The sequence below is a fragment of the Bison bison genome, unplaced genomic scaffold (assembly GCF_000754665.1).
Source record: "Bison bison bison isolate TAMUID 2011002044 unplaced genomic scaffold, Bison_UMD1.0 scf7180017864281, whole genome shotgun sequence".
Lineage (NCBI taxonomy): Eukaryota > Metazoa > Chordata > Mammalia > Artiodactyla > Bovidae > Bison > Bison bison.
The window spans coordinates 106,833-132,084 of record NW_011494853.1 but is presented as its reverse complement, the minus strand read 5'-3'; the positions used below and the strand labels follow the sequence as shown (position 1 = coordinate 132,084).

General features: G+C 38.3%; 1 protein-coding gene across 1 annotated transcript; it reads left to right on the top strand.

Moving 5' to 3' along the window:
* The first annotated feature begins 5,981 nt into the window (after positions 1-5,981).
* On the top strand, positions 5,982-23,583 carry KLRG1 (killer cell lectin-like receptor subfamily G, member 1). The gene is made up of 5 exons (XM_010849342.1): positions 5,982-6,161; positions 9,141-9,245; positions 11,243-11,403; positions 21,911-22,011; positions 22,349-23,583. Exons 1-5 carry the CDS (start codon positions 6,080-6,082, stop codon positions 22,458-22,460), a joined length of 561 nt encoding a protein of 186 aa, XP_010847644.1. The 5' UTR covers positions 5,982-6,079; the 3' UTR covers positions 22,461-23,583.
* The last annotated feature ends 1,669 nt before the right edge of the window (positions 23,584-25,252 follow it).

The following is a 25,252-nucleotide window of genomic DNA, read 5'->3' as shown; positions in this document are numbered from 1 at the left end:
TGGCTGGATGGCATCACGACTCGATGGACGTGAGTTTGAGTCAACTCTAGGAGGTGGTGATGGACAGGGAGGCCTGGTGTGCTGCGATTCATGCGGTTGCAAAGAGTCGGACATGACTGACCGACTGAACTGAACTGAACTGAGAATACTTCTCAGACTGTAGTGATTTGATTATTTTTCATGTTTGTCTGATGTTAAGGGTTTTGGTGAAATATACTTTAGTGATTAGGTGTCTTTCTCATTGCATCATGTTCAGGTGCATGATATCAACAAGACATCTCTAATGGTTCACACTTTTAACCCTGTTCATGAGTTTCAGTTGTATATGCCAGGTTTCTCTGACATAAAATTACTGTATTTCACATCCATACCTTATTATTCAGAAGTGAGTCGCTAAGTCTTGCCAATGCTCAAGGGGAGAAGGAATAAATTGCACATCATGAGGCAGGAATATCTCCATATATTGTTTGGAATCTCTGTAAGGAAAGTTTTAACTTCTCCCCCATTTATGTATTTATTCAGTTATTTATTTAAATCAGTACAGATTTAGAGGAGTGACATCAGCATGATGGCAGAGAAGGAGAGTCCAACCTCTGTCCTTCCCACAAAGAACAACAATTAGACAGGTATCTACTAACAAAAATTGCTCTGGGTGACCTCAAGAGTTCACTTAAGAAGCATTAGCAACACAACAGAGCCAAAAACTTGAGAATAACCATGAAAAAAAAATGGTAGGAAAAACAGTTTCATTTTGCCTGCATCATTCCTTCTTTATGTATATGAAGGAAGTCAACTTCATGTTAATTAATCAACTAATTTCTGACAAAGGAATCAAGTCTGTACAATGGAGAAAGGATAGTCTCTTAAATAAATGATATTGGGAAAACTGGATTGTTTTTGTTGTTAGCTGCTAAGTCATGTCTGACTCTTTACAACCCCATGGACTATAACCTATCAGGCTTCTCTGTCCATGGGATTTCTACATGCAAAGGAATGAAATTGCCCCCCCCCCTTTTTTTTTTACATCATGCACAAAAATGACTCAGAATGGATTAAAAAATTAAAAGTAAGATCTGAAACCATGAAACCCCTAGTAGGAAACATAGGGGGAAACCTCCTTGACCTGGTCTTGGCAATGAGTTTTTTGGAATATACACCAAAAGCACAGGCAACTAAGCCAAAATAAATATGTAGGACTACAGCAAATCTACCTGGAGAGGGAAATGGCAACCCACTCCAGTACTCTTGCCTGGAAAATTCCATGGATGGGTGAGCCTGGGAGGCTACAGTCCATGGGGTCGCAAAGAGTCGGACATGACTGAGTGACTTCACTTTCTTTCTTTCTATAGTTCCTTTTGGAGGAGGAAATGGTAACCCACTCCAGTGTTCTTGCCTGGAGAATCCCATGGACAGAGGGGCCTGGTGGGGCTGTGGTCTATGGCGTTGCAGAGTCGGACACGACTAAGCAACTAACACACACACACACACAAAATCAAACTGTTTCTGCAGGGCAAAGAAAAATCAAAATGAATGGAAGTGTAAATTTGTATAATCACTATGAGAAAGAACATTGAGGCCCCTCAAAAAATGAAAAATAGAGCCACCATATGATGCAGCAATCCCACTTCTGGGTATGTATCCAAGAAAAAATCACTATTTCAAAGAGATACCCGCACTATTATGTTCTTTGCAGCATTACTCAAAATGACTGTGATATGGAAACAGCCTTTGTGTCTGGTGATAGATGAATGAATAAAGAAAATGTGAGATGTATGTATAAAAAGGAAAATTATTCAACTTTTAGAAAGAAGGGAATTCTGCCATTCTGCCACAGCATAGATAAACCCAGAGGATATTATCTAAGTGAAACTGTCTGCAGAAAGACCAATCTCACATGATCTCACTATTTGAAACTAAAAAGGTTGAACTCATAGTAACACAGGGTAGAAAGGTTACCAGGGATTGGTGGGTGGAGGAAAATGGGAACTATTGATCAAGGGTATAAACTTTCAGTTATAAGATGAGTAAGTTCTTGAGACCTAATGTATATCATAGTGATGACCGTTTACTTGAAATTTTCTAAGAGAGCAGATTTCAAGTGTTACCACCACTACATAACACACACACACACACACATGTTAACTATTGGAGGTGATGGATATTTTTATTAATTTTATTGTAATTATTTCACAATGAATACTTATATCAAAACTTTCACATTGTATATCTTAAATGTATACAATCTTTATTTGTTGAGAATAAATAAAAATAAGTTGCTGTGGATTCATAAATTCTTTTTTTTTTAATTCCTGGGTTATAATGCAATACATCCAATACTTACAATATAATCCAATTAATTTTATTGCTCTTAATTGTTTCATTTTGGATTTCAGGAGCTTTTCCAGCACTAAAAGACTGAAAGATGCTCCAGGTTCATCTTGTGTATTTTCCATCCTGGGCCTAGAATTAGTCATTTCCTCAAGGAGCCCTGGTTCTTAGGTTACCTTCCTTTTTTCCTTCTTCCTTTTTTTTTTTTTTAAAAACATCTTAACCATTTTAAAGTTTGTCGGTTCAGTAGTGTTAAGTATTGTTATGGACTGAATATTTGTGTCGCCTCCCACCCCCAAGTTCATATGCTGAAGGCTTAACCTCCAGTGTGGCTCTATTGGAGAAGGGCCTGTAAGGAAGTAATAATTAAGGTTAATGACTTCATAACAGTGGGGTCCTAATCTGAGCAGCTTAGTGTCCTTATCAGAAGAGACAGTACAGAGCTCCCTTGCTCTCTCTCTTTTGTATACCTGCACAGAGCAAAGGCCATGTGAGACCATAGTGAGAAGGTAGCTGCTGCAACCCAAGGTGGGTGGTCTCACTAGACCCCAGTTCTTCAGGCCTGTTAATTGTGGATTTCCAGTGTCTGTAACAGTGAGAAAATAAATTTCGATTGTTTAAGCCTATGGCATTTTGCCATGACAGCCTAGGCAGACTAATACAAGTATATTCACATTGTTATGTAGCCAATCTCCAGAAGTTTTTCGTGTTGCAAAACTGAAACTCTTAAGCCATTAAACAACAACCCATTTCTCCCCCTCCCCAGTTCCTGGCCACCACCAATCTATTTTCTGTTTGTATGAATTTGAATGTTTTGGATACTTCATACAAGTGGAAAGAATCACAAAGTGTTTGTCTTTTTGCAATCAGTGTATTTCCTTTCTGCCTGCAATGCAGGAGAGGCAGGAGATGTGGGTTCGATCCCTGGGTCAGGAAGATCCCCTGAAGGAAGAAAACTTCAAGAAGGAAGTGCAGCCAACTCCACTTTTCTTGCCTGGAAAATTCCATGGACAGAGGAGCCTGGCAGGCTATAGTCCCTGAGGTTGCAAAGAGTTGGACAAGAGTGAAGCAGAAACTAAACTAAGGCCTTCAAGGTTTATCCATGTTATGGGATGTGACAGGATTTTCTTCATTTTAAGGACTGAATATTATTTCACTGTATGTGTTTGTTGGGGCCCAGGGTAGACTACCCCCAAATGTGCCTCAGTGGCACATTGATTATTCTCAATTAAAGTTACTTAAGAAATGGCCTATTCAAGAGTGACTCTGTGGCCTTCCTCTCTGTCTCCCTGAAAGCAGGAAGTAAGCCTCTTCTGTGAAAGGAGTGCTTCCCACCTCTGGAGGTACTGATAGAAGTCCACCCTTTTCACCAAAGACAGAATTTGGGGCCAAGAATCTCGTATAAACAAACCTTGTTACTTCTTTTATTTATTACCCCAGTGCCCAACTCTGTCTATATTCTTCACTGATTGGTCACTCAAAACCCAAGTTTCTTTGCCTTGTCAGCTCCTCACAAATTTATTGTTTCTTTGTCTGCGAAATATAAAAGCTGCCTGCTTTGGTCACCTCTTAGGTCCCATTTCTATGAATCCTCCATGTTCATGAATTAAAATGTTTTTCTTTCTCCTGTTAATCTGTCGTGTCAATTTTATTATTAGTCCAGCCACAAGTACTCTAGAGGGGTGTGTGTGGGGGATTTCCTCCTCCCCAACATATATATAGACCACATTTTGTTTATGTTGTCTTCCTTTTAAGGGCATCAACATTCATTCTCAAAGGCAGCTCAATTATTGGTGGATCTTTTTGTCCGGTTGTGCTTTGTTTCTTTGTTTGCCCTGGTCAGCACTGCACCACCACTGGTGCACGACCACAGAAGTTCATCTCAGCAGGGACCACAGAGTCTTGTTCTATCTGTCATCTGGCTCTCGGCCAGGGACTTAGAGAATGAGCTCACATGATGGCTTTTGGACACCTTTCTCTGTGCCACTTTCTCATGTCAGTCACCCTGATCTGCAAATTCCAGGTATGTGAAAGACTGAAGGCAGGAGGAGAAGGGGACGACAGAGGATGAGATGGTTGGATGGCATCACTGACTCAATGGACACTGACTCAATGGACATTGAGTATGAGCAAACTCCAGGAGATGGTGAAGGACCGGAAGCCTGGCGTGCTACAGTCCATGGGGTCGCAAAGAATCAAACATGACTGAGTGACTGAACAACAACAAGCAGCTCAAGACTTGGATCTCTGCCTCCTCAGCTTCATGAGACTCCTGCTCTATTTTAGGATTCATTTTCCTGTTTTGGGCTGGAAAGTGGTCCTAGGCAGAATACCAGAGTGACCTTAGCGCTTACCTTTGTGCGTTGTGTTCTCTCAAGGGTCACAGTGCTGCCTGATCCATCCCTGAAAACAGCTGCCTCATGTATTTTGTCATGTAGAGTGTTTTGGCTGAAGGCCAAGTCCAGTATCACTCTGTCCCGGCCGGAAATAGAATTTTATTAGTTTTTAATTACTATGCTCTCCCTGTTTCTCTTCCCTCGCTTCTGTCTTTATACATTCTGACTTGGTGACCTTATCTATTCCTGGAATTTAAGTTCCCTTTTATTGTCTTTAACTTTTTATTTCAATTTCACCTATTTGAAATAAATTATCGACACCAGTCAATCCTAAAGGAAATCAACACTGAATATTCATCGGAAGGACTGATGCCGAAGCTGAAGCTCCAATACTTTGGCCACCTGATGCAAAGAGCAGACTCTTTGGAAAAGACCCTGATTTGGGGAAAGATTGAAGGCAGGAGGAGAAGAGGGTGACAGAGGATGAGATTGTTGAATGGCATCACTGACTCAGTGGACATGAGTTTAAGCAAACTCTGTGAGATAGTGAAGGACAGGGAAGGCTGGCGTGCTGCAGTCCATGGGGTCGCAAAGAGTTGAACACGACTGGGCAACTGAACAATAGCAGCTGACACCTTACTATGTAGTTACTTAATTTATTCCTCTTTGTGGTTGTCTCAGCATATAAAAATAAGAGAACAAGGAGAGAAAATTAAATGAAGTTTCTTGCCTGTGAAGGGTAAAGATTAAATCATAATTGGGAGAACGTTTTGGGGAACACAGAGGTATAACACACTCACAGAACATATATCTGGGCAAGAGCCCATTTCTCCTATAATTCCAGCCACATGCAAACCAACCTCCCATTTCTCTATCTTATACCACTACCCAAAGCTCCAAGGAACAATGAGATCAGTCCCATTTGGCATGCATCTGTTTTCCTTTTATTTATTTATTTATTTTTTCATCTGTTTTCTTAAAAGGGAACGAGCAAATATAAAATCTGAAATAAATTCATAGCTAGGAACCACTCTCATATTTTTATTCCAGTTTCCATAATTGAATTACTGAATTTAAGGGCAACGTTTCCTTGGTCAATAGAATTAGATGAGATAGGGAGTCAATTTAATTTGTACTTAATGAGGATCTAGAGAGTATGGTGAGATTAAATAAATAAAACATAAAAAAATCAGAGTTTAGAATATTAATTTCTATAGGCAGCCCCAGAGTTTGAATCATTTCCTGAAAAATTACTTCTGCTTTTGTCATGCTGGCCCATTTTTTTTTTTTTTTTATAAAACCTTCAAGTTTCCTGCTAGCAGTTTAGAGATTGGGCTGTTTCCTCACTTACCCCTGTCTCTTCACGCTTGTATAATTTTATTCTCTCAACTGAATGTGAAAGATATTAGACGAAGATGACTGACAATGTTACTTATTCCATAATTAAGTCTTCTGCTGCACGCCAAGCTCTGAAGGACGACCGACAGCAGCAAGAAGGTGAGTTAACCGATCAAGTGTGGAAAACTGTCCATAGTCACCGTAGGCTAGGTGAATAAATGAGATGGAGAATACATTTGGAGTAGAGAATGCAGAAAAATAGAGGGTCATTTGGAGAAATGCCTTCAGTTCATTTTGAAGTCCAGAGTTGGAATATGAAAATTTTGTATGTGGTTGAGGATCTGATCTTAGGTTTCAGGTAAATTGTTTTCTAACCCTTCACTTCTGTCATCTTATCTATGAAACACAAGCTGGGGCAATTTTGTTTGTCTTTATTGCTCCTGAACTAAAGCAAGAAATTTGTTGGGAGAACTTTATCTCTTTGTAAATGTTTGGGGCAACTGTGGACCAGCTGTGCAAATTCTAGGCATCTCTGTTTTTCTGGCTATGAAATGAAGAGAAGGACACCAATAATTTTGCCACAGGGTTATATTAAGATTTTGTCAGAAAAGAAGTTAATTCATATAACTAGGTCTTCCCCACACCCCCGGTGTTGCACCAGAAAGGTGACAAGTGTAGAAAGAAGGTATTAAGAGCGTTACAGATACTAGACCCTGTGACTCTGGGAATTTGAAGATGAAACAAACCATTCTTACATGGAACCCTGAGAAAACACTTGCTGAGACAGGCAGATAACTGTGCAAGTGCCAAAATTAATATTTGATTTCATATCTTGGGGAGCAAACTCCCATGAAGTGCATTCTTTAGTGTAGCTCCATAAGGTTTCTCTCTTTTTTGCCTCATAGTCTTACTATTACAAGTTTTAGTATTGTCCCTTGAAATCACTGCTATAATTTGCTAAATCATTCCACTATACTTAGACATTTAGATTTATTTCTATTACTGTAAATTATAGAGCATTTAATGTTTTATTTGTACTTATTTTTCCTTGTTTGGGGTTATATCTGTGCTAATTTCTAAGGAATAGAAATGTTAAATAAGAAAGAATGTGCATTTTAAAGTTTGTGTATATGATCACACAATTCGTGATAAGTTGAAACTTGACTATAATTTTAATTTCTAGGCAAGTGGTTTTTGTTTGTATCCAGTGGACACTGCACATTCTTATTTATTGCCAGTATGCTTATTCCTACACCAGCTTTCTGGGGTGTTCTGCTTGGTAATGGGAAAATAGGTCAGGAGCATTAAAACAATATTAAAAATCTCTTTACAAAAGTATTGGTGGTGGTTTAGTTGCTAAGACATGTCTGACTCTTGCGACCCCACAGACTGTAGCCCGCCAGGCTCCTCTGTCCATAGGATTCTCCAGGCAAGAATACTGGAGTGGGTTGCCATTTCCTTCTCCAGGAGAAATTAAAAAATCAGTACATGCTTATTATAAGAATTAGAGAAACTATGAGAGCAGATATAATAAAATAAAATCACTAATAATTTTACAACATGGTGATCATCACTATTACTATTTTGACATATTTTTGCTTTTTTATACAGACTTTACTACAAGTACTTCACTAAGAGTCTTTTAATATAAAGTACATTAAAAATATTAAATTTCAGTTAATTTTTTTAACTGAATTGTGGTTGCACATATACAATTTATGCAATTATGTTTTGAACTTTTTTACACTTAGTGTAATATCTAAAATCAACATTTATTTCATTAAATATTGTTCTATAGTGCAAATGCATTTTTTGTATCACTAAAAAATCAAATGCTTTTGGATTTATCAGTCCAAATAGTTAAAATACACAACTCTCTCATTTTAAGCTATTTTCACTATGAATTTCTTTAAGAAGTTCAAAATACATCCTAGATACCTACATCTACAGTATCATTTACCTAAAATTTAAATTTGAAAGTGAGGCCCAAATAAGCAGAATTATTTTCTCAATTTACAAATTAAAGGCTATCAAATAAAGGAGTCAAAACTAGAACTTAAATGCCTTAATTTATAAATTTCTGCCTTTCACACTATCAGTCCTACACAATCAGACTATGGGATTGCTACCATTTTAAAATAAAAAATTGGTGTGAAAAATCTGTTATTTTCCAAATGAGAAAAATACCATTCTTAGGTATACATTGTATACAACAGAGTTAATATGAAGTAATGTCCTATCCTTAAACAAATTATCAACCTAAACTGATCACTCTTCCAATTATGACAGGTTCTAAAGCACTTGTGAGGTGTCAGTTATTTTATTTTCATTTAAGTTTTATTTATATCAATTTTGAATAAATAATACATCATATGGTTCAAAATTTAAAAAGTATAGAAGAAAATAAAAAGTCTTCCTCCTATCTCTGTCCCCATTGACCTGTTTCCCCTCCCCAAGGCAAGCAACCTTATCAGATGCATGTGTCTATTTTCAGAAATGCCTATTAGCTACACTGTTTCACAAACAGACTGTTTTGTTAACTGTTTCCCTTTATATTCCTTGAAAAATCACTCCATATATATAAAAAAAGCTTGTCTTTGTTTTTTTGTTAGAAATTGCATATTGACTTTATGGCTACGTCAGAATGTATTTGACTCATCTTTTATTGATAGGTTGAATTTAGTCTTTTTCTCCTACAAATATTGTTGCTGAGTGGCCTTAAAAAAATGACATTTTATACATGTGTGAATGTCTGCAGGAAAAATTTCTTGAAGACAAATTGCTGAGTCAAAAGGTAAATTAATGCCTTTGTGATTTGGGGACACAGCCAAACTGCCATCCAAAGAAGTTGTTCCAATTTATATTCTCACCACTAAAGCATGAGACTGTGCAAGCCACAGTTTCAAACAAAATGTATGTTTCACTGGATAAGTAAAATATATTCCTTGATCAAGTTAATGGTGGCCACCCTCAACTTCAGAGCCTGGCCCTGACAGATCCAGGAAAGGAAACTTTAAGGCCTGGATTGCAGTTCCAACCAGGCCAAATTGCTTCCAGATCCCAGCTATCCTTCCCTGACCTTTTCTCCTTCAACTTTTATTCTGACTCAGGATATTTTTTTGGATTCTATTCTTGCAGCTTCTTCCTCGAGATCCCCTCGCTCTTACCATGTGGCGATAGCTCTGGGGCTTCTGTCCACCATTCTAGCAAGTACGCTGCTATTGCAGTGGATTCTGTACCGGGGTAAGTGCTAACTTAAACCAAAATTTGCGTATAAAAGCAATAGAACATAACAGAAAACTTGAAAAATAGTCCCAGCAAAATAAACCAACATACACAAGAGTATCTCCCAGGCATAGTCTTCTAGTTTTTGAGTACATGCATTTGTGTTAAGTATTTATTCTTTTAACAGGATTTCAGTTAAGTCCTCTAAAATCCCCCTCACCTCACTTTTTTTTTTTTTCAATAAGGCTGGATATAGTTCTGATCACAATATGCTTATAATTTTGTGTATTGCTTTTTGGTTTGATATTGTGTCATAAACATTTTCCTACCTACTACCATATTTAGCATGAAAATCAAATTATAATTTTAGTATTGTGTTTAACTTTTCACATGAGATATACTGTAATTTAATTAAGCATATTCTAATTTTTCCCATTTAGTGAGCTTTCCCATTTTCTAAAATGAACTTTTCTAGATTTAGTTCTACATCCTTACATATGATGATCCAGAGAGCCTTCGGTTTTTGTTTCACAATCCAGAGTTCTAACTTAGGTTTTTGTTATCTGAGCATGATTATTAGTGACAGGCTATTGCTATTGTTGTTTTGTGGCTAAGTTTTGTTTGACTCTTTCTGAGACCCTGTGGGCTGTAGCCTGCCAGGTTCCTTTGTCCATGGGATTTCCCAGGCAAGAATACTAAAGTGGATAACCATTTCCTTCTCCAGGGGATCTTCCAAATCCAGGGATCGAACTCAGGTCTCCTGCATTTCAGGTAGATTCTTTACTGAGCCACTAGGGAAGCCCCAAGTGACTGGTTGGACGGACTTTATTAATTGGGGTACTAAGGGTTCAGTCTTAGGACCTCTACGTTAGATACAAGTTCAACTTTTGACAGAAGGAGACTCCTAGGCAAGTCAGGAATTTTTCCTTCAGGCTGGATACCATCACAGTTGTATGGAAAAAGCACAAATTATAAGGTGTCGACTTCATAGCTTGATCTCCAGAACCCTATGCTGTTCCCATGCCAGGCCTTCCTACAGAAAGGTTGTCTAAAGGTTGACTACTTTCTCCACTTTTTAACTTCAAATCTGGAATAGATATAAAATCTGCTCTTCAATTATGTATCCACACGTATGCTCACTCGATATAATGGTTCACACTTGCCTATTGTGAGATTGTGTTTTGGTGGATTTATACAAATATGTCTTGTGGAAATAGAAAATCAATAGAATTTTGGAATTTTCATTGAAATTACCTCGAAAGCGTTTTCAGTTCCCTTTCATTTTCACAAATCTATAGCACAACCATTTTAAAGGAATGAGAGTGTCTGTATATAAAAGAGCTCAGTGAGGAGAATGGCATGACTTTTTGCTTTAGCAGCTGATATTCTTCTCTGTCAGAAAATCTTTTTTTTTTTTAATATCTAGAAAGAATTCTTTCTGATGAAGTATGTCTTTTATCCAATTTTCAGTGAATTTTTAATGCATTTGTGATTGAAAAAAAAAACCCAAACAGCCTTTCATTCTAGATAAGTTTGCTCTTTCTCATTTCTGTCCTTTTCTTTTGCACTATTATGGAGTGTCAGACTGAAGTTGCATATTCTGAAAGATTCTACCTGAGTGAAGCAATGTGCATTATGCAGTTACACAATGTATGCTCTGAGCCTATATAAATAATACAGCAATACATTCATGCAGATACACTGTTATATTACCTGTTTTGTATATGTCACACGTGCATACTAATGTCTAGCACAAACAAGGGACTCTCTTCCCAGTCCTCAGCCAGCTTGTATTCATTTCCTTCCCTGCCCCTTCACATCCTTGCTTAATAGAATGTTCAGTAGTAGTAATAGACTTGGACATTGTCAGATATTTAATTTGAGACTGTGCATTGTTGTACATTTCTCTAAACCTTAATCTGAAAGGTAGAGGGCAGGAAAGACAGTTTATCCCCCATTTCATTGCCAAGATCAAGTGATCCATAAAGATGTGACCCAAACCTCTTCTTTTCCAGGTTCCAAGTGTGCTGGCTGTCCTCACTGCCCAGACCACTGGATGGGGTATGGTGACCACTGTTATTACTTTTCAGTGGAAAAAAAGAGCTGGAATTCTAGCCTCGAATTCTGCTTAGCCAAAGACGCGCATCTCCTTATGTTTAAAGACAGCAAGGAAATGGTAAGTGCAAACATTTAGTAAATGTAGGAGGTTTTGTTGGAGAATGCTGTTCAAATGTATCATGTATCCTCTTTTGAGGAGCAAAAGAAATGTTCTTTCCTTTTCCTCCCCCAACAACCCTCATTTATATACCTAGATGCTCCATTTGGTATGTATGCATGTGTGTGTGTGTGCGTTGGAGGTGGCAGGATGGTGAGTATTATGGGGAAGAATTAGACCATAAATACAAGTCTTCTGTTGTGGCTCAGTGGGTAAAGAATCCGCCTGCAATGCTGGAGACCTGGGTTCGATCCCTGGGTTGGGAAGATCCCCTGGATAAGGGAAAGGCTAATTACATAGGGTCTCAAAGATTCAGACATGACTGAGCGACTTTCACTTTCACTTCACTTTCACAAATCTAATAAAAGAAAGCATTAGATCCAGACACATATGAGTCTAACAGTAAAGAGGCACTTTACTCACTTTACAAGTTTCACCAGCTCTCTCTCACCAGTAAGAGCTGGGGGAACTTGGGATAGAGGGAAAGAGAGGTAGCCTGGGGACTTAGTGCCTTCTTCATAATATTTTGCCTTCATTCATTTGAATTCAATAAGTCTAGACTAGGAATCAGTTGGGGTTGTGCTGAGGGCATGAGGAAGAAGCAGTTTCAGAAACTTGAGAAAGAAGGAAGGAAAGTGTGTGTGTGTGTGTGTGTGTGTGTGTGACTTTACACTCCTTGCAGAGTTGAACTGCTGGGCTCCACTTCCTACTGGCATCTCAGATCCTTCCTGTCCACCTAACTGTCAGGAAGTGAGTTCTTTATGAATCCTGGAGCATCTCAAAGTAACACAAGGAGTTGACATCCTGAGGTTACCTGGTATGAAAATCAATCAAATTCTAACCTGTCAACTTAAATAACATATGCAAAGAAAATAAGGAATCCTCCTTAGGTTTTTGTGCTAATTTCATGCTGAGTTTTCTGTTTTGATATTGTTTTACACCTTCCTTTTGGGGTAGATTCACAGAGAAGAGTTTATTAAGAACTCAACTATATTAAACATCCCTTGGGGTAATTCTGAGAAGCAATGAATTACTCTGAAGCAGTTGGAGAGAACATACGGTCTATAAAGTCTGTAACTTCCTATTTTAAGAGAAGACTCAAGCATCTGGATTTGTGTTATCTCATTCTTTTGAAATTCTGCATTAACTCTAACTTCAAATCAGTGCACTTGTGTGATTTACTTTTCCTTTATCCTTCCATAAACTAGGTGACAGAATGCACTGGGGTGTATTCTTTAGACCTACTGAATCATGGTTTTATGGCACTTTCTGGACCTTTTTGCAGCAACTCCTATTCTCATTCTGATACAACTCCATCTGAGTTCTTAGGCTGAGTGAAATCAATAGCAGAAGTGAGCAGACAGCTTGAAAGACTGTTGAGGAAACACTGATAAACAGAGTAGTGAATCATAATACAAGACAGTGCCCAGGAGAATTGCAGAGAGGCAGCTACCATAATTGCAGTGTGATAATGACGGCTGCAACCCAGGATAGCTGGGAGGTGGGCGTGGCTCTGTTTCTCTGAGGTCCCCTGGAGGAATGTATGAGTGTTAAAGGATTTCATCTTTCCATTCTTTCTCTACTTACTGTAAATCCTGATCTACCATTGAGTAAGCTGAACAGAGTTACACTGGCTGCATTTCCAAAACTGGTTTATTTCCTTTTAAGGACCCTTGATTCAAATCAGTCCTGGAAAGGATATTCTATGCTCTCAGTAGAATATCCCTGAGAGATTGCATAGCAACTAGAGATAAGTCTTATATCTGATTTTCCTGTGGAATTTTGCTTGGTTCTCTGGCCTGATTCTTTTTCTTTCCCTCAGCTTTTGTAAGATCCTGTAAAACCAACTTGACTTATGTCTAGTCTGTTGATTTTGTTGTACCAGTGTTGTTATTCTTTTATTCTCACGGCAATATTTATATACTAATTTAAGATAAATGCTTGCTTTTCCTAGTATTGCACATGACAAGTTGCTTCAGTTGTGTCCTACTTTTTGTGACCGTAGGGACTGTAGCCCGCCAGGCTCCATTACCCATGGAATTCTTTGGGCAAGAATACTGCAGTGGGTTGCCATGGCCCTCCTCCAAGGGATCTTCCCAACCCAGGGATTGAACCTGCATCTCTTGGGTCTCTTGGATTGGCAGGCAGATTCTTTACTGCTAGCACTACTTAGGTCTAAACAGCTACCAAAACAGCATAAAAATCTATGAAAACCAAAGTTTTCTGACATTCCAGTGGTGGAGAATACTGCTAGGGAATTAGTTTGCTCTATGCTAGAGGCTCCAAGGCTATCAGAAGTGTCCCTCTTACACTGTTAAATAGTTATCTTTCAGTAAGATATATAACTATAGTCCCCCTCTTAGATCAGTTATAGATAGCCAAGCTTATAAGGAAAATAATAAAAATAGAAACTACCGTGTGTTGAGCACCTGCTATGTGATAGGAATTCAATTCTATTTTATTATTCTTAATCTTCACAGCATATTCTATGAAGTAGAATTCAACCACTCTATTTCATTGAGTGAATAAAATTCAGAAGAGTTAGTGAGCAAGTCCAAGGCTACAAATCTGACAGAGCCAAACTTTCTTTTCAGAGCCAGATTTTAAACTCCATACCAACCCACCTTTTAAATTCTTGCAGAAATACTGTGTTTAACAGCTTTCAGAATCCATCTTGTGCACGCTGAAAAATGAAATCACTTTTTCAGTTGTTTGTCTTCTGGTTCCTTTGCTGTACAAATAATGTTTAAAATATTATTTGAATTTGAATCTGGGATGTATATTTTATGGCCCTTGGGATTTAAATATTTTTAAATAGTGAGGTGTTCACTTATTTTTCTTTTTTACTATCCTTAAAATGTATTTACATGAAAATTATATGCTGACGTGTTCACTTATTATCTCTTTTTTGTGCTTGGACTTCAAGATTTATTTTATTTTTGAGAAAATGAAAAAAATTGAAGTTGAATTGTTCTGTTATTTCCTCAATGTTCTGTTTACCTTATGGCAACTACTCTTTCTTGCTCTTCCTGTTCTTTGAATTTATCTTTCAGTTCAGTCAGTTCAGTCCCTCAGTCATGTCTGACTCTTTGCAACCCCATGAATCGCAGCACGCTAGGCCTCCCTGTCCATCACCAACTCCCAGAGTTCACTCAGACTCATGTCCATCGAGTCAGTGATGCCATCCAGCCATCTCATCCTCTGTCGTCCTCTTCGCCTCCTGCCCCCAATCCCTTCCAGCATCAGAGTCTTTTCCAATGAGTTAACTCTTCGCATGAGGTGGCCAAAGTACTGAAGATGCATCTTTAGCATCGTTCCTTCCAAAGAAATCCCAGGGCTGATGTCCTTCAGAATGGACAGGTTGGATCTCCTTGCAGTCCAAGGGACTCTGAAGAGTCTTCTCCAACACCACAGTTCAAAAGCATCAATTCTTCGGCACTCAGCCTTCTTCACAGTCCAACTCTCACATCCATACATGACTACTGGAAAAACCATAGCCTTGACTAGACGGACGTTTGTTGGCAAAGTAATGTCTCTGCTTTTCAATATGCTATCTAGGTTGGTCATAACTTTTCTTCCAAGGAGTGAGCGTCTTTTAATTTCATGGCTGCAATCACCATCTGTAGAATTTATCTTTAGATATGTTCAAATTCTTGATTTTTGTTTTTGTTTTTTTCTCCATATAGATAAGTTTATTTTGATTGTTAACTTTTGTTTCTTATAGTTGTTGGTGTGTTATTTTAAAATATATGCTGACTAAAGAGTTCCCTGTGGAAATACTTTGGTTTCTTTACACCTATCCTGATGCTCCTCCCAGTATAACATCTTTCTTCCTCATTATCATAATTTGAGATTATATCTTCAGACTTTATTGCTTTAACAATCTCTCGTTCAACTTGAACCATCATCCCTGTTAGAGTTTATGACTTTGGGATTGTCCCTATCTTCTCCCTGAAGTTTCAGTATTGACTTTTCTTGTATTTAAGGTTTGAAAGTGAAAGTGAAGTCGCTCAGTCGTGTCCGACTCTTTGCGACCCCATGGACTGTAGCCTACCAGGCTTCTCCGTCCATGGGGTTTTCCAGGCAAGAGTACCAGAGTGGGTTGCCATTTCCTTCTCCAGGGGATGTTCCCAACCCAGGGATCGAACCCAGGTCTCCCACATTGCGGGCAGACTCTTTACCCTCTGAGCCACCAGAGAAGCCATCTAATTATATTGAAGGTTTCCTTCTGTGACTATAAAGACTATGATAACATGGTCACTTATCCCCATAATGTAAAGTAGATTCAGGTTATTAAACAGCTTCATTTCTTTCAGAGAGACATGAGTTTGTTTTTACTAAATTGCTTACTAGCTATGTGAGCTTCAGCAAGTTTCTTAACCTCGTTGACTCTCAATTTCCTCATGTACCAAGTGGAGAAGTTTTTTTCCAGAATCATTACAAGTATTAAGTGAGAAAAATCTATGTGAAATTTTTTTTTTAACATAGGAGGAATCACTTCATTTTAGTTTTCCTTCTTTCCATTTTAATTTCCTTGACACTTGAAATAAAGCCCAGATTTGAAATAACTTTTGTTTTTCTTTTCTGTCTCCCAGAGTGTGAAATTTCAGTAAAATATGTATCACAAAGTAAATTATGATTTGTTGAATTGAGTTTTTCCCTTTTGAGGAAATCTGAAATGATATGTTCGAAGATAGAACTAAATGGCTGGAAGCAGATGGTAGATGATAGGAGAATTGTTTTACTTGAGGTCTTTGTAGTCTGGTAATGTGTGTGTGTTTATCACCCTTTCTTCATAACCAAATAAAGCAACCATTATGAACTTCAAGCCAAAGCATATCTTTGGTAGGTAGGTTAGGATACTTCTCACTCCTTTTTTTTTAACTTAAAAAGTGTGGTAAAGCATCAATAACATACAACTTACTATTTTGACAATTTTCAAGTATATAATTAAGTGGAATTACGTATATTCACATCATTGTGCAACTGTGACCACTGTTCATTTCCAGAACCTTTTATATCACCCCAAACAGAAACTCCACACCCAGTAAACAGTAACTCCCCATAACCCGACCCCCCAGACCCTGGTGACTACTAGTCTAATCTTTTTCTCTCTGAATTTTCCTCTTATGTCCTTTTGTATCTGGCTTATATTATTTCATTGGCTTCTTTTGTTTGGCATGTTTCCAAGGTACATCTGTGCTGTAGCAGGTATCAGAATTTCATTCCTTTTAAAGGCTGAATAATATTCCATTGTATGGATAGGACCACATTTTGTTTATCCATTCATCTGTTGATGGACAGTGTTTTACTATTTTTTTTTCTTTCATAATTGAAATTGTACTGATGGTTTTGAAGATCAGTATTTTGTTGTGTTGTTCAGTCACGTCTGACTCTTTGTGACCCCATGGACTGTAGCCTGCCAACCTTCCCTGTCCTTTACTATCTCCCAGAGCTTGCTCAAACTCATGTCCATTGAGTCAGTGATGCTATCCAACCATCTCATCCTCTGTCATCCCCTTCTCCTGCCTTCAGTCTTTCCCAGCATCAGGGTCTTTTCCACTGAGTCAGCTCTTTGCATCAGGTGGCCAAAGTATTGGAGCTTCAGCTTCAGCACCAGTCCTTCCAATGAATATTCAGTGTTGATTTCCTTTAGGATTTACCAGTATACAGAAGTTTAAATTTGTGTATAATTCTTAACATTTGTACCAAAAATCTAAAAAAAACCCATGTAATTGTGATTCATTTCTGAACAATTATCCAAGTTATTCTCCAGTTTAAAATGTGAAGGCAAACTTGTTTTAACAGTATGTTAAGTATGAATGCCTTCAAGTGTTCATACACTGTTATATCATATGTCCCACGGATTCACAATTTGAAAATTCATTAGTAGTGTATATGATATTAATCTTTCACAGCAGATGAAGAAAGTTACTAGGAAAACTGGACTACCTGAACAAAGATGTTACAGAGTACACAAAATTCTGACAGGGAGAGCGGAGATCAAGGCGTGATTTTTCTTTTAAGAAACAATTTCACGAAAACCAACTTGGGAATAAAAGTAATTCAAAGTGTCCAAGACATGTTAAACACACAACTGACTCCAGTTTGCCATTTAGTGTGCTTTGTATTGGAGGATATAAAATCTAGTCCATCTATGCAATGTTAAGCTGATACCCAAGACAATCAAAGCCTCTGTATTCAATATCCCTCTATTTTCTGGTTGTACCAAAAAAAAAAAAACAAAAACAAAAACAAACCACTAAATGATTTCACCTCTTAAGGAAAAGCAGTTAGCACTTAAAAAATGGAATAATGTTGAATTTCCTCCTTCTTAAAAATGTTTCCAGAGCTACTCACAATTTTGCATTTACAAAATAGTTGATAAACATATTGCCCTGTATTGTACAAGAAGGGAGACAGGGACCACTAAGACTGGGCGGTGATTTGAATCAGATTTGGCTTCTTTTGTCTCCTGCTTCATCAGAGGCTGGGTTCTCCTCGCTCTTAGTTTCTGTTTTCTGCAGGTAAATCTTGTGTCTTGGTTAGCCTGTTTTCCTCGTGTTCTTTTTTCCCCTTTTGTTTGTGGGTTTTTGTGTTTTTTTTTGGTTTGAAGATTTATCCTTTCCTTCCACCATTTTTTGGTTTCCACTCTGATTTCCTCTTTTTTGCAGGAGCAGGTTAGCAGAGAACCATATCTCTTGGGCTCTCCCTTTGTTGCTCCCTGGGTGGAGCCGACCTCCTTCCTGGGCATTGCAGGGAGAAGAACGTGCCACGTGCCTGTGGGCAGGTGTGCCGTGGAGACTTAGTGAAGCGGGAGTGCGGGTCCTCCTGCCACCCCAATTGGTGGGACCCCAGCGTTTCACTCTTTTAAAGAGAGTGCTCGGTTTACACAGCAAGGCTTACTAACTTTTACTATTGTGCACATACACAAAATTATAGAGGAAATTCTTATCAATATTAAATTCTAGTAATTTTGTACCCTGTCCAGTTTCCCTTAAATCTCTTTATGTATCTGCATGTTTTTATATGCTAGTAGTCAATGGAGACGGAGAAGGCAATGGCACCCCACTCCAGCATTCTTGCCTGGAAAATCCCATGGACGGAGGAGCCTGGTGGGCTGCAGTCCATGAGGTCGCGAAGAGTCGGACACGACTGAGCGACTTCGCTTTCACTTTTCACTTTCCTGCATTGGAGAAGAAAATGGCAACCCACTCCAGTGTTCTTGCCTGGAAAATCCCATGGGCGGAGGAGCCTGGTTGGCTGCAGTCCATGGGGTCGCTAACAGTCGGACGTGACTGAGCGACTTCACTTTCACTTTTCACTTTCATGCATTGGAGAAGGAAATGGCAACCCACTCCAGTGTTCTTGCATGGAGAATCCCAGGGACGGGGGAGCCTGGTGGGCTGCTGTTATGGGGTCGTACAGAGTCGGACACGACTGAAGCGACTTAGCAGCAGCAGCAGCAGCAGCAACAGCAGTCAGTGCTTACATTCTATAGGATATATTTGAAAAGTCTGAAAACAGAGGATAAAGTTATTTTTAAATAGTATATTTGTTAAACTTTCACGTAATATGCTCAATGTGTGTTTATTCAGCTTTCCAGACACATTTTCAAGTGAAATAACTCTAAATTGAAAACAATAGATCTAAATAATTTTAGACTTTATGGGTGCTCCGTATTGTACTTTTTTTTTTTCAAATTAATAACTACATGTATTGTGATAAGTACTTCACCCGAAAAAGTGTCTGGAGATTGAAGAAAAAATGTAAGTTATTTTATTTGAAAACATAACATACCTATTATTTAAAATTACATATTTACCCTATGTAAATATCTAGGCTTTTTGGATACCATATGTTCATGTTTTGCTTTTGTAATGTAGCATAATTTCATTCCTTTTTCCACACGTTAAATGATTACAGATACTTATCTTTTAAAATTCTGTATTATTCTATTTTTGCTTAACTGTTTTCGTATTTCTAGAAAAAAATCTGATTTCCAATTTTTAAGCAGCTACAAGCATATTTATATGAATTATTTCCTTGAGGTTAGTTATTTAGTATATAGTCCCTGAAATTAAGTTAGCCAATCAAAGATATGTCCAATTTAGTAGCTTTGGTATTTTAGTAGTTTATCTCCATATGGACTGAAATATCTTAGCTATATCCTGTAAACCATGTTCATTTTGGCAGTGTAAGGAGTATGTTCTATACCTTAGCAGTATTTTAATTACAATTTAAAAATATTGCCTGCAAAAACATATGTGTGCATGTGTAAGACATAAATATTGACCTTAGAAATAAAATGCAAAGGAAAGAAAAAAATGTATCTGATTTCACTTGTTTGTGTTCTGTCTTCATCTTGCTTTTAGGTTTTATACTTTTTCCTCTCTAAGGTATAACCAAACATTACTAGTTCTAAAGTGACATAGCACCTCATTGCCTAGTTCACACCTTCTCTGCAAGATAAGCCTTCTGAGGTCACACCCTTGCAATAAACATTCTTGTTTATGCTTTTATGTTGCTTCTACGGTAACGCACACACATCATTCATGAGTCCGTAGAACCCTATAGATAATCGCACTCTGGTTCTAAAAGCTTCTTTCAAGTGGGATGTTGATTTTCAAGTGAAAGTGATCCAGTAAACATTTGCCCTGTCCAGCCTCATCAGGGAGAAGTAGTAAGCTGGCAGAATCATGTGACTTAGAATTGTATGGATCTTGAGAGTAGTGATCAAGTGTAGGATTGGAGTTTGTGAGTATTATCGAATCCCAGCTCTTCAGACTCTAATTGAGGTCTGTGTTTATATCTATTTATTTATTTAATGAATGAAGTCTATTCATTTCTGTGTTTCATTAGCTGTCATTCCTCCCACTGAAATGCGAGGAAGAAAGAAATGGACAGTTTTTCTTATAATCTTATTGGAAGAATGAGGATAAACTCACTTTTTTCCTAATTTAAGTAATCATTTTAAGCAAATTGTTTAAGTACTACACAAAAGGTTTCCAGCTAATCTGGAAATTAGGATGTCATTTCATTTATCCTACCCTTCCTTTACACTTCAGACCCTGTCCCCCCACCAGCATACACAATTAAGTACTTGCTGGGAATATAGGGCCATATCCAAGGTGGTAGTTTACTTGTTGCTAAATATATTTATTACACTAGCACCAAATCCTATACAAAATTAGTCTTCTGGGATTTAACCTTTATTTTATTTCATTGTATTTCTAGAGACAATTCCATTAGGATATAAACTCTTTCATTTGCCGGTCAGACTCAACAGAGCAAAGAATCTTATTTCTGTTCTAGTGGGTAGCTTGGGACATGTAAAGAGTATAACCAACTTAACCTTACCATCATCTTTTTCTTTAAAAACTGTGTTTATTTTTTCTTGCCATATGGAAGATTGATGAGGACTTGGAGAATGAGAGTTTAGTGGGGAAAAAACAACAATGCAAATACATTGTTGCAAGTTTAATAATAACATAAGTGTTAAATGATGATGTGAAATATGAGTGTGTTCACAGCAGTATTTAGCTTTTTTTTTTTTCAAAGTTATTTGAATATATATTTATCTGGTATTTATCTGAATACCTATTTGGTGCTCCATCTAATCAAGGAAGAAGTTGCAGTGGAAGGTAGAGATGTAATAGTTATCTTATCTGTCATGATCTAAGAGTGTAATTATAGGCATGAAGTTCAGTTCTAGGAAGTATTGCACTCTGCAACCGACACATCTCTAGAATGAAGGTTTGAAAGAGAGAGTAGTTATTTGGAGTAGGTGGTTGTTTCAGTCTGCTACGACTGCTATAAACCATAGACAGGGTGGGGGAGCTTAGGCCGCAGACATTTCTTTCTCAGAGTTCTGGAGGCCAAGTCCAAGATCAAGATGCTGGTAGACTTGGTTTCTGGTGAGAAACTTCTTCCTGGCTTGCAGACAGCTGCCTCTCATGTGGTGGTGAGAGACTGCATGCTAAGTTGCTTTAGTCGTGTCTGACTTTTTGTAACCCTATGGACTATAGCCCGCCAAGCCCCTCTGTCCATGGGATTCTCCAGACAAGAATACTGAAATAGGTTGCCGTGCCCTCCTCCAGGGGATCTTCCTGATCCAGGGATCAAACCCACGTCTCTTATATCTGCTGCATTGGCAGGTGGATTCTTTACCACTAAGCCACCTGGGAAGCCTTTTCCTCTTCCTTAAGAGCACTAATCCCATTTTTAGTGTGGGGGCCACCCTGAAGACCTCATCTAAACCTAATTACTGCCCAAAGGCTACTTCCAAATGCCATCACTTTGTGATATCAGAGCTTCAACATAGCAATCTAGGGAGGGAGGGGACACACACATTCAGTTCATAAATAACAGTGATGAGAGACGGTGTAAGGAAAAACAGTGTTACCATGACCCTACATCTCTTTTTAACCTTTCTGCATTTTTTCATCTTCTGAAACCTCTCATTTAGATCGAGCTCCAAAATCTCCTCAGTCAGGAATTTTATTGGATTGGTCTGAGAAACAGTTCTGGCTGGAGGTGGGAAGATGGATCAGCCTTAAACATCGCAAGGTAAGGGGCTTCAAAAGAGTGCAGAGAGAGAGAGAAGAGAAAAGAAAAGGGGAAAAGAAATTATATGTCTGGGAAAATAGACTAAAGATAATGGATGGAGAGGAGAGGAAAGAAAAAGGAAACAAGGAAGGAAATCAATAGTTGATAAGGGCAAGGAAAAAAAGAGAGGACACTTTAAAGAGGATAATGAGTAATTTTTATTCTGCAGTTTTGGGAGCTGAGAGAAGTGAGGTCTGAATGGCAGAAAGAATTTGCTCATTTTTAATCTTTTCATGCCTTAGAACTTCCTTTACTCTGCACGTCACCTTAAGTGATTGATTTTTTTGGTTCCTTACAGAATTGCTTCAAACAGCTTGGTACAGAATTGTGGTACCATCAGCAAAGGTGGTCTCCTGGCCTCTAGCTGTGAGGTTGATTTTCCGTGGGTCTGTAAGAAGGTCAGACGGTGATGAATGTTCCTTCTGTCCTGTGGCTCCCTAAAAAGAGGGAGATGACCTCTCGTGAGCACACCTTTAGTGAGTGCTGCCCTTCTAGCACGTAAGTTAGATGTGGGATCAATGCCGCCTCCCTGGGACTGATGGCTTCTTGCTGGACTCTCTTTGAGAGAACTTAGATGTTATCTTAACATTTTAAAGAGTGCAGGCAAATTTGTGAAATAGATAAGGTTTGTTTTTAGTATCCCTCTCTCTAGTGACTAAGGTTGTTGGCTTAGTCATCCCCATCATCTCTGTCAAAAATACCTTTAAAATGTTATATTCTGAGCTGAGCTGATGAAATCTGTGCAAATATGTACTATTGCGAGTGTATTACAGGGTTTTTCTGTGTGCTAGTGGGTTGACATGCTACTGCTCCCCGATAATATACTTTTATCCTAACAGTGCCTCTTTGCAGGTAAAACCTGAAATAAGTTGTGGAAGGTGAATGAGAGAGAGCAGGGTGGTGCTTTGTGTCTCAGCTCTTCACACTTCCGTAAAGAACTGGCCTTGACTGAATTTAGTTTTTTCGAAAATGCATAGTTGTGGTTGAATAACCAGTGTGTGACTGTATTTTCCTTGTTATGACTGTGATTTGCACCTTAATTTCACAATGTGAAATGTGGGCATTCTGGTAAAGGCATTATTATAGAGGAAAATTTACAGAAGCAGTTTATGTGGATTGATCTCCCAATTATTTTTGGCACAAATGACTAAAAAATAAGAAAAACATTATTTATCCTTAGTAGGGTTGGGCATAGATGAGAAAGCAAGGTGTTGTTTAGAGATAGAGGAGGGATTAGTAGGACATAATGACAAATGAAATTAAAGGGAAAGAAGGCACAGCATTGTCAATGGAATCTTGAAATAAAACAACTGCTTATTGTAGGTCAATAAAGCAAAGAGAAAGAAAAGATATAGGAGGGAATGATGAGGAGATTGTAATTCTGTACTGTTGACGACTATGGATTGTGGTGTTTATTTAAATTTCCCTTTTGTATTATTTTTAGGACAAAGACTGTATCTAATCCACCCTTGTATCTCGAACACCTAAAACAGTGCTTGCTTGTATCAGTGAATATTCAATGCTTGAATAAAAAAAAATGGAATTTAAAATTTCTTATTCTAGTTGTTTCTATTAGCTCATGAGTTGACTAGAGGAATTGAACAAGAAACATGGTATATCTGAATCCTCCCTTAAACCTACCCATTTGAGCAGAGGACTAGTTTAATCTAGATATGGTCAACACTACACACATATATTAATATATTTGGGAATAGCACCCTTTATCTGGCACTAAACACATACTGTGTAGAGACCTAATCCTCAGGAAAAAATTAGAAACTATTTAAATATCTATCAATATTAAAATGATTAAATAAATAACCACCTTACTTCCTTTATTTTTTCTTCTGTAGGACAAACTTTTTAAAATGAGTATGTTTTTATCTTTTACCTGTACAACTTGAAAACAATAGTAATTAAGACACAATGAAACCATCCACACCCTCTGACACCACTGTCGAGCTCTAATGTTGGTGAGGTGGCTTGGCCTTGACACTGCATTCAACGGTTCGCTGGCTGGGGTTTTTCTGAGCTCATCCCAGGTGAAAGACTAGTTTGGTTCTGTTGCTCTGGAGGAGAGTTAGCACTAGTTGTGTAGTCCCACTTGAGCTTTGAGTGATCTGCTTAATGCACCTGCTTCTCTTTTTTCCCCCTTTTAGATCAACTTTCAAAAGTTGCATTTTCTGAGGCTTTCTTTGCAATGCAGGGAATGTGGGTTCAGTCCCTGGTTGAGGAACGAAGATCCCACGTGCCCCACAGCTAAAGCCCGCATGCTACAACTAAGACCCGATGCAGCCAAATAAATTTTAAAAAAAAAGAAAAAACTTTTAAAAAAGTTGCACCTTCTCTGCCCCCTCAAAACAAGTCCTACTTGTCTTCAAAAGGGCCACATCTTTGGTCACATGGACATAGGGTCAGTGACCTCACTGCACACATTCCAAATTTTGTCATGGATGCCAAGACTGCTCTTAGGCTTTTCTTGTCTTAGCTATAGTGATGTCCCAAGCTGTTTATATGTGATGTCTCTCCAAAGATGGGCTAGAATGTGCTCTCTAGATCCCCAGTAAAGAACTAAAAGTTTTTTTCCCCTTAGTTCTTCCTATTTTCTGCTTAAACAGTTTTTCATGACTTCCAATGCCCTGCATGACTTGTAAGCAAATATTTGCATCTAAGTGCTGCTGGCTGTGACAGGTATGGAATGCTCAACCGCTTTCCTGAAGACTGTTAGTTACACTGGTTCCTTGTATGTATGTGTGTGCTCAGTTGCTCAGTTGTGTCCAGCTCTTTTGTAACTCCATGGACCTGGAGTTCCCTAGGCTCCTCTGTCCAGAGGTTTCTCCAGGCAAGAATACTGGAGTGGGTAGCCATTTCCTTCTTCAGGGGATCTTCCCAACCCAGGGATTGAACCTGTGTCTCCCACATTACAGGTGGATTCTTTACCACTGAGCCACTGGGGTTCCTTCTATATATTTTTCCTTAGAAAATGCCTTGTCCCCTCTTAAGAGCTGTGGGAAGACAGTGGGAAGAGCACTGATGCTGGAGTCAATAAGACCAACTTAAAAATTTCTTTTTTGGCTATTATAAACAGTGCTGCGATGAACATTGGGGTACATGTGTCTCTTTCCCTTCTGGTTTCCTCAGTGTGTATGCCCAGCAGTGGGATTGCTGGATCATAAGGCAGTTCTATTTCCAGTTTTTTAAG

Bases quoted from the DNA above. Each gene is read 5' to 3' on its own strand.
- KLRG1 (XM_010849342.1), top strand. From the start codon at position 6,080: ATGACTGACAATGTTACTTATTCCATAATTAAGTCTTCTGCTGCACGC. The intron at 6,162-9,140 runs GTGAGTTAACCG...CTATTCTTGCAG, and splicing joins CGACCGACAGCAGCAAGAAG to CTTCTTCCTCGAGATCCCCT. The intron at 22,012-22,348 runs GTAAGGGGCTTC...GGTTCCTTACAG, and splicing joins TCAGCCTTAAACATCGCAAG to AATTGCTTCAAACAGCTTGG.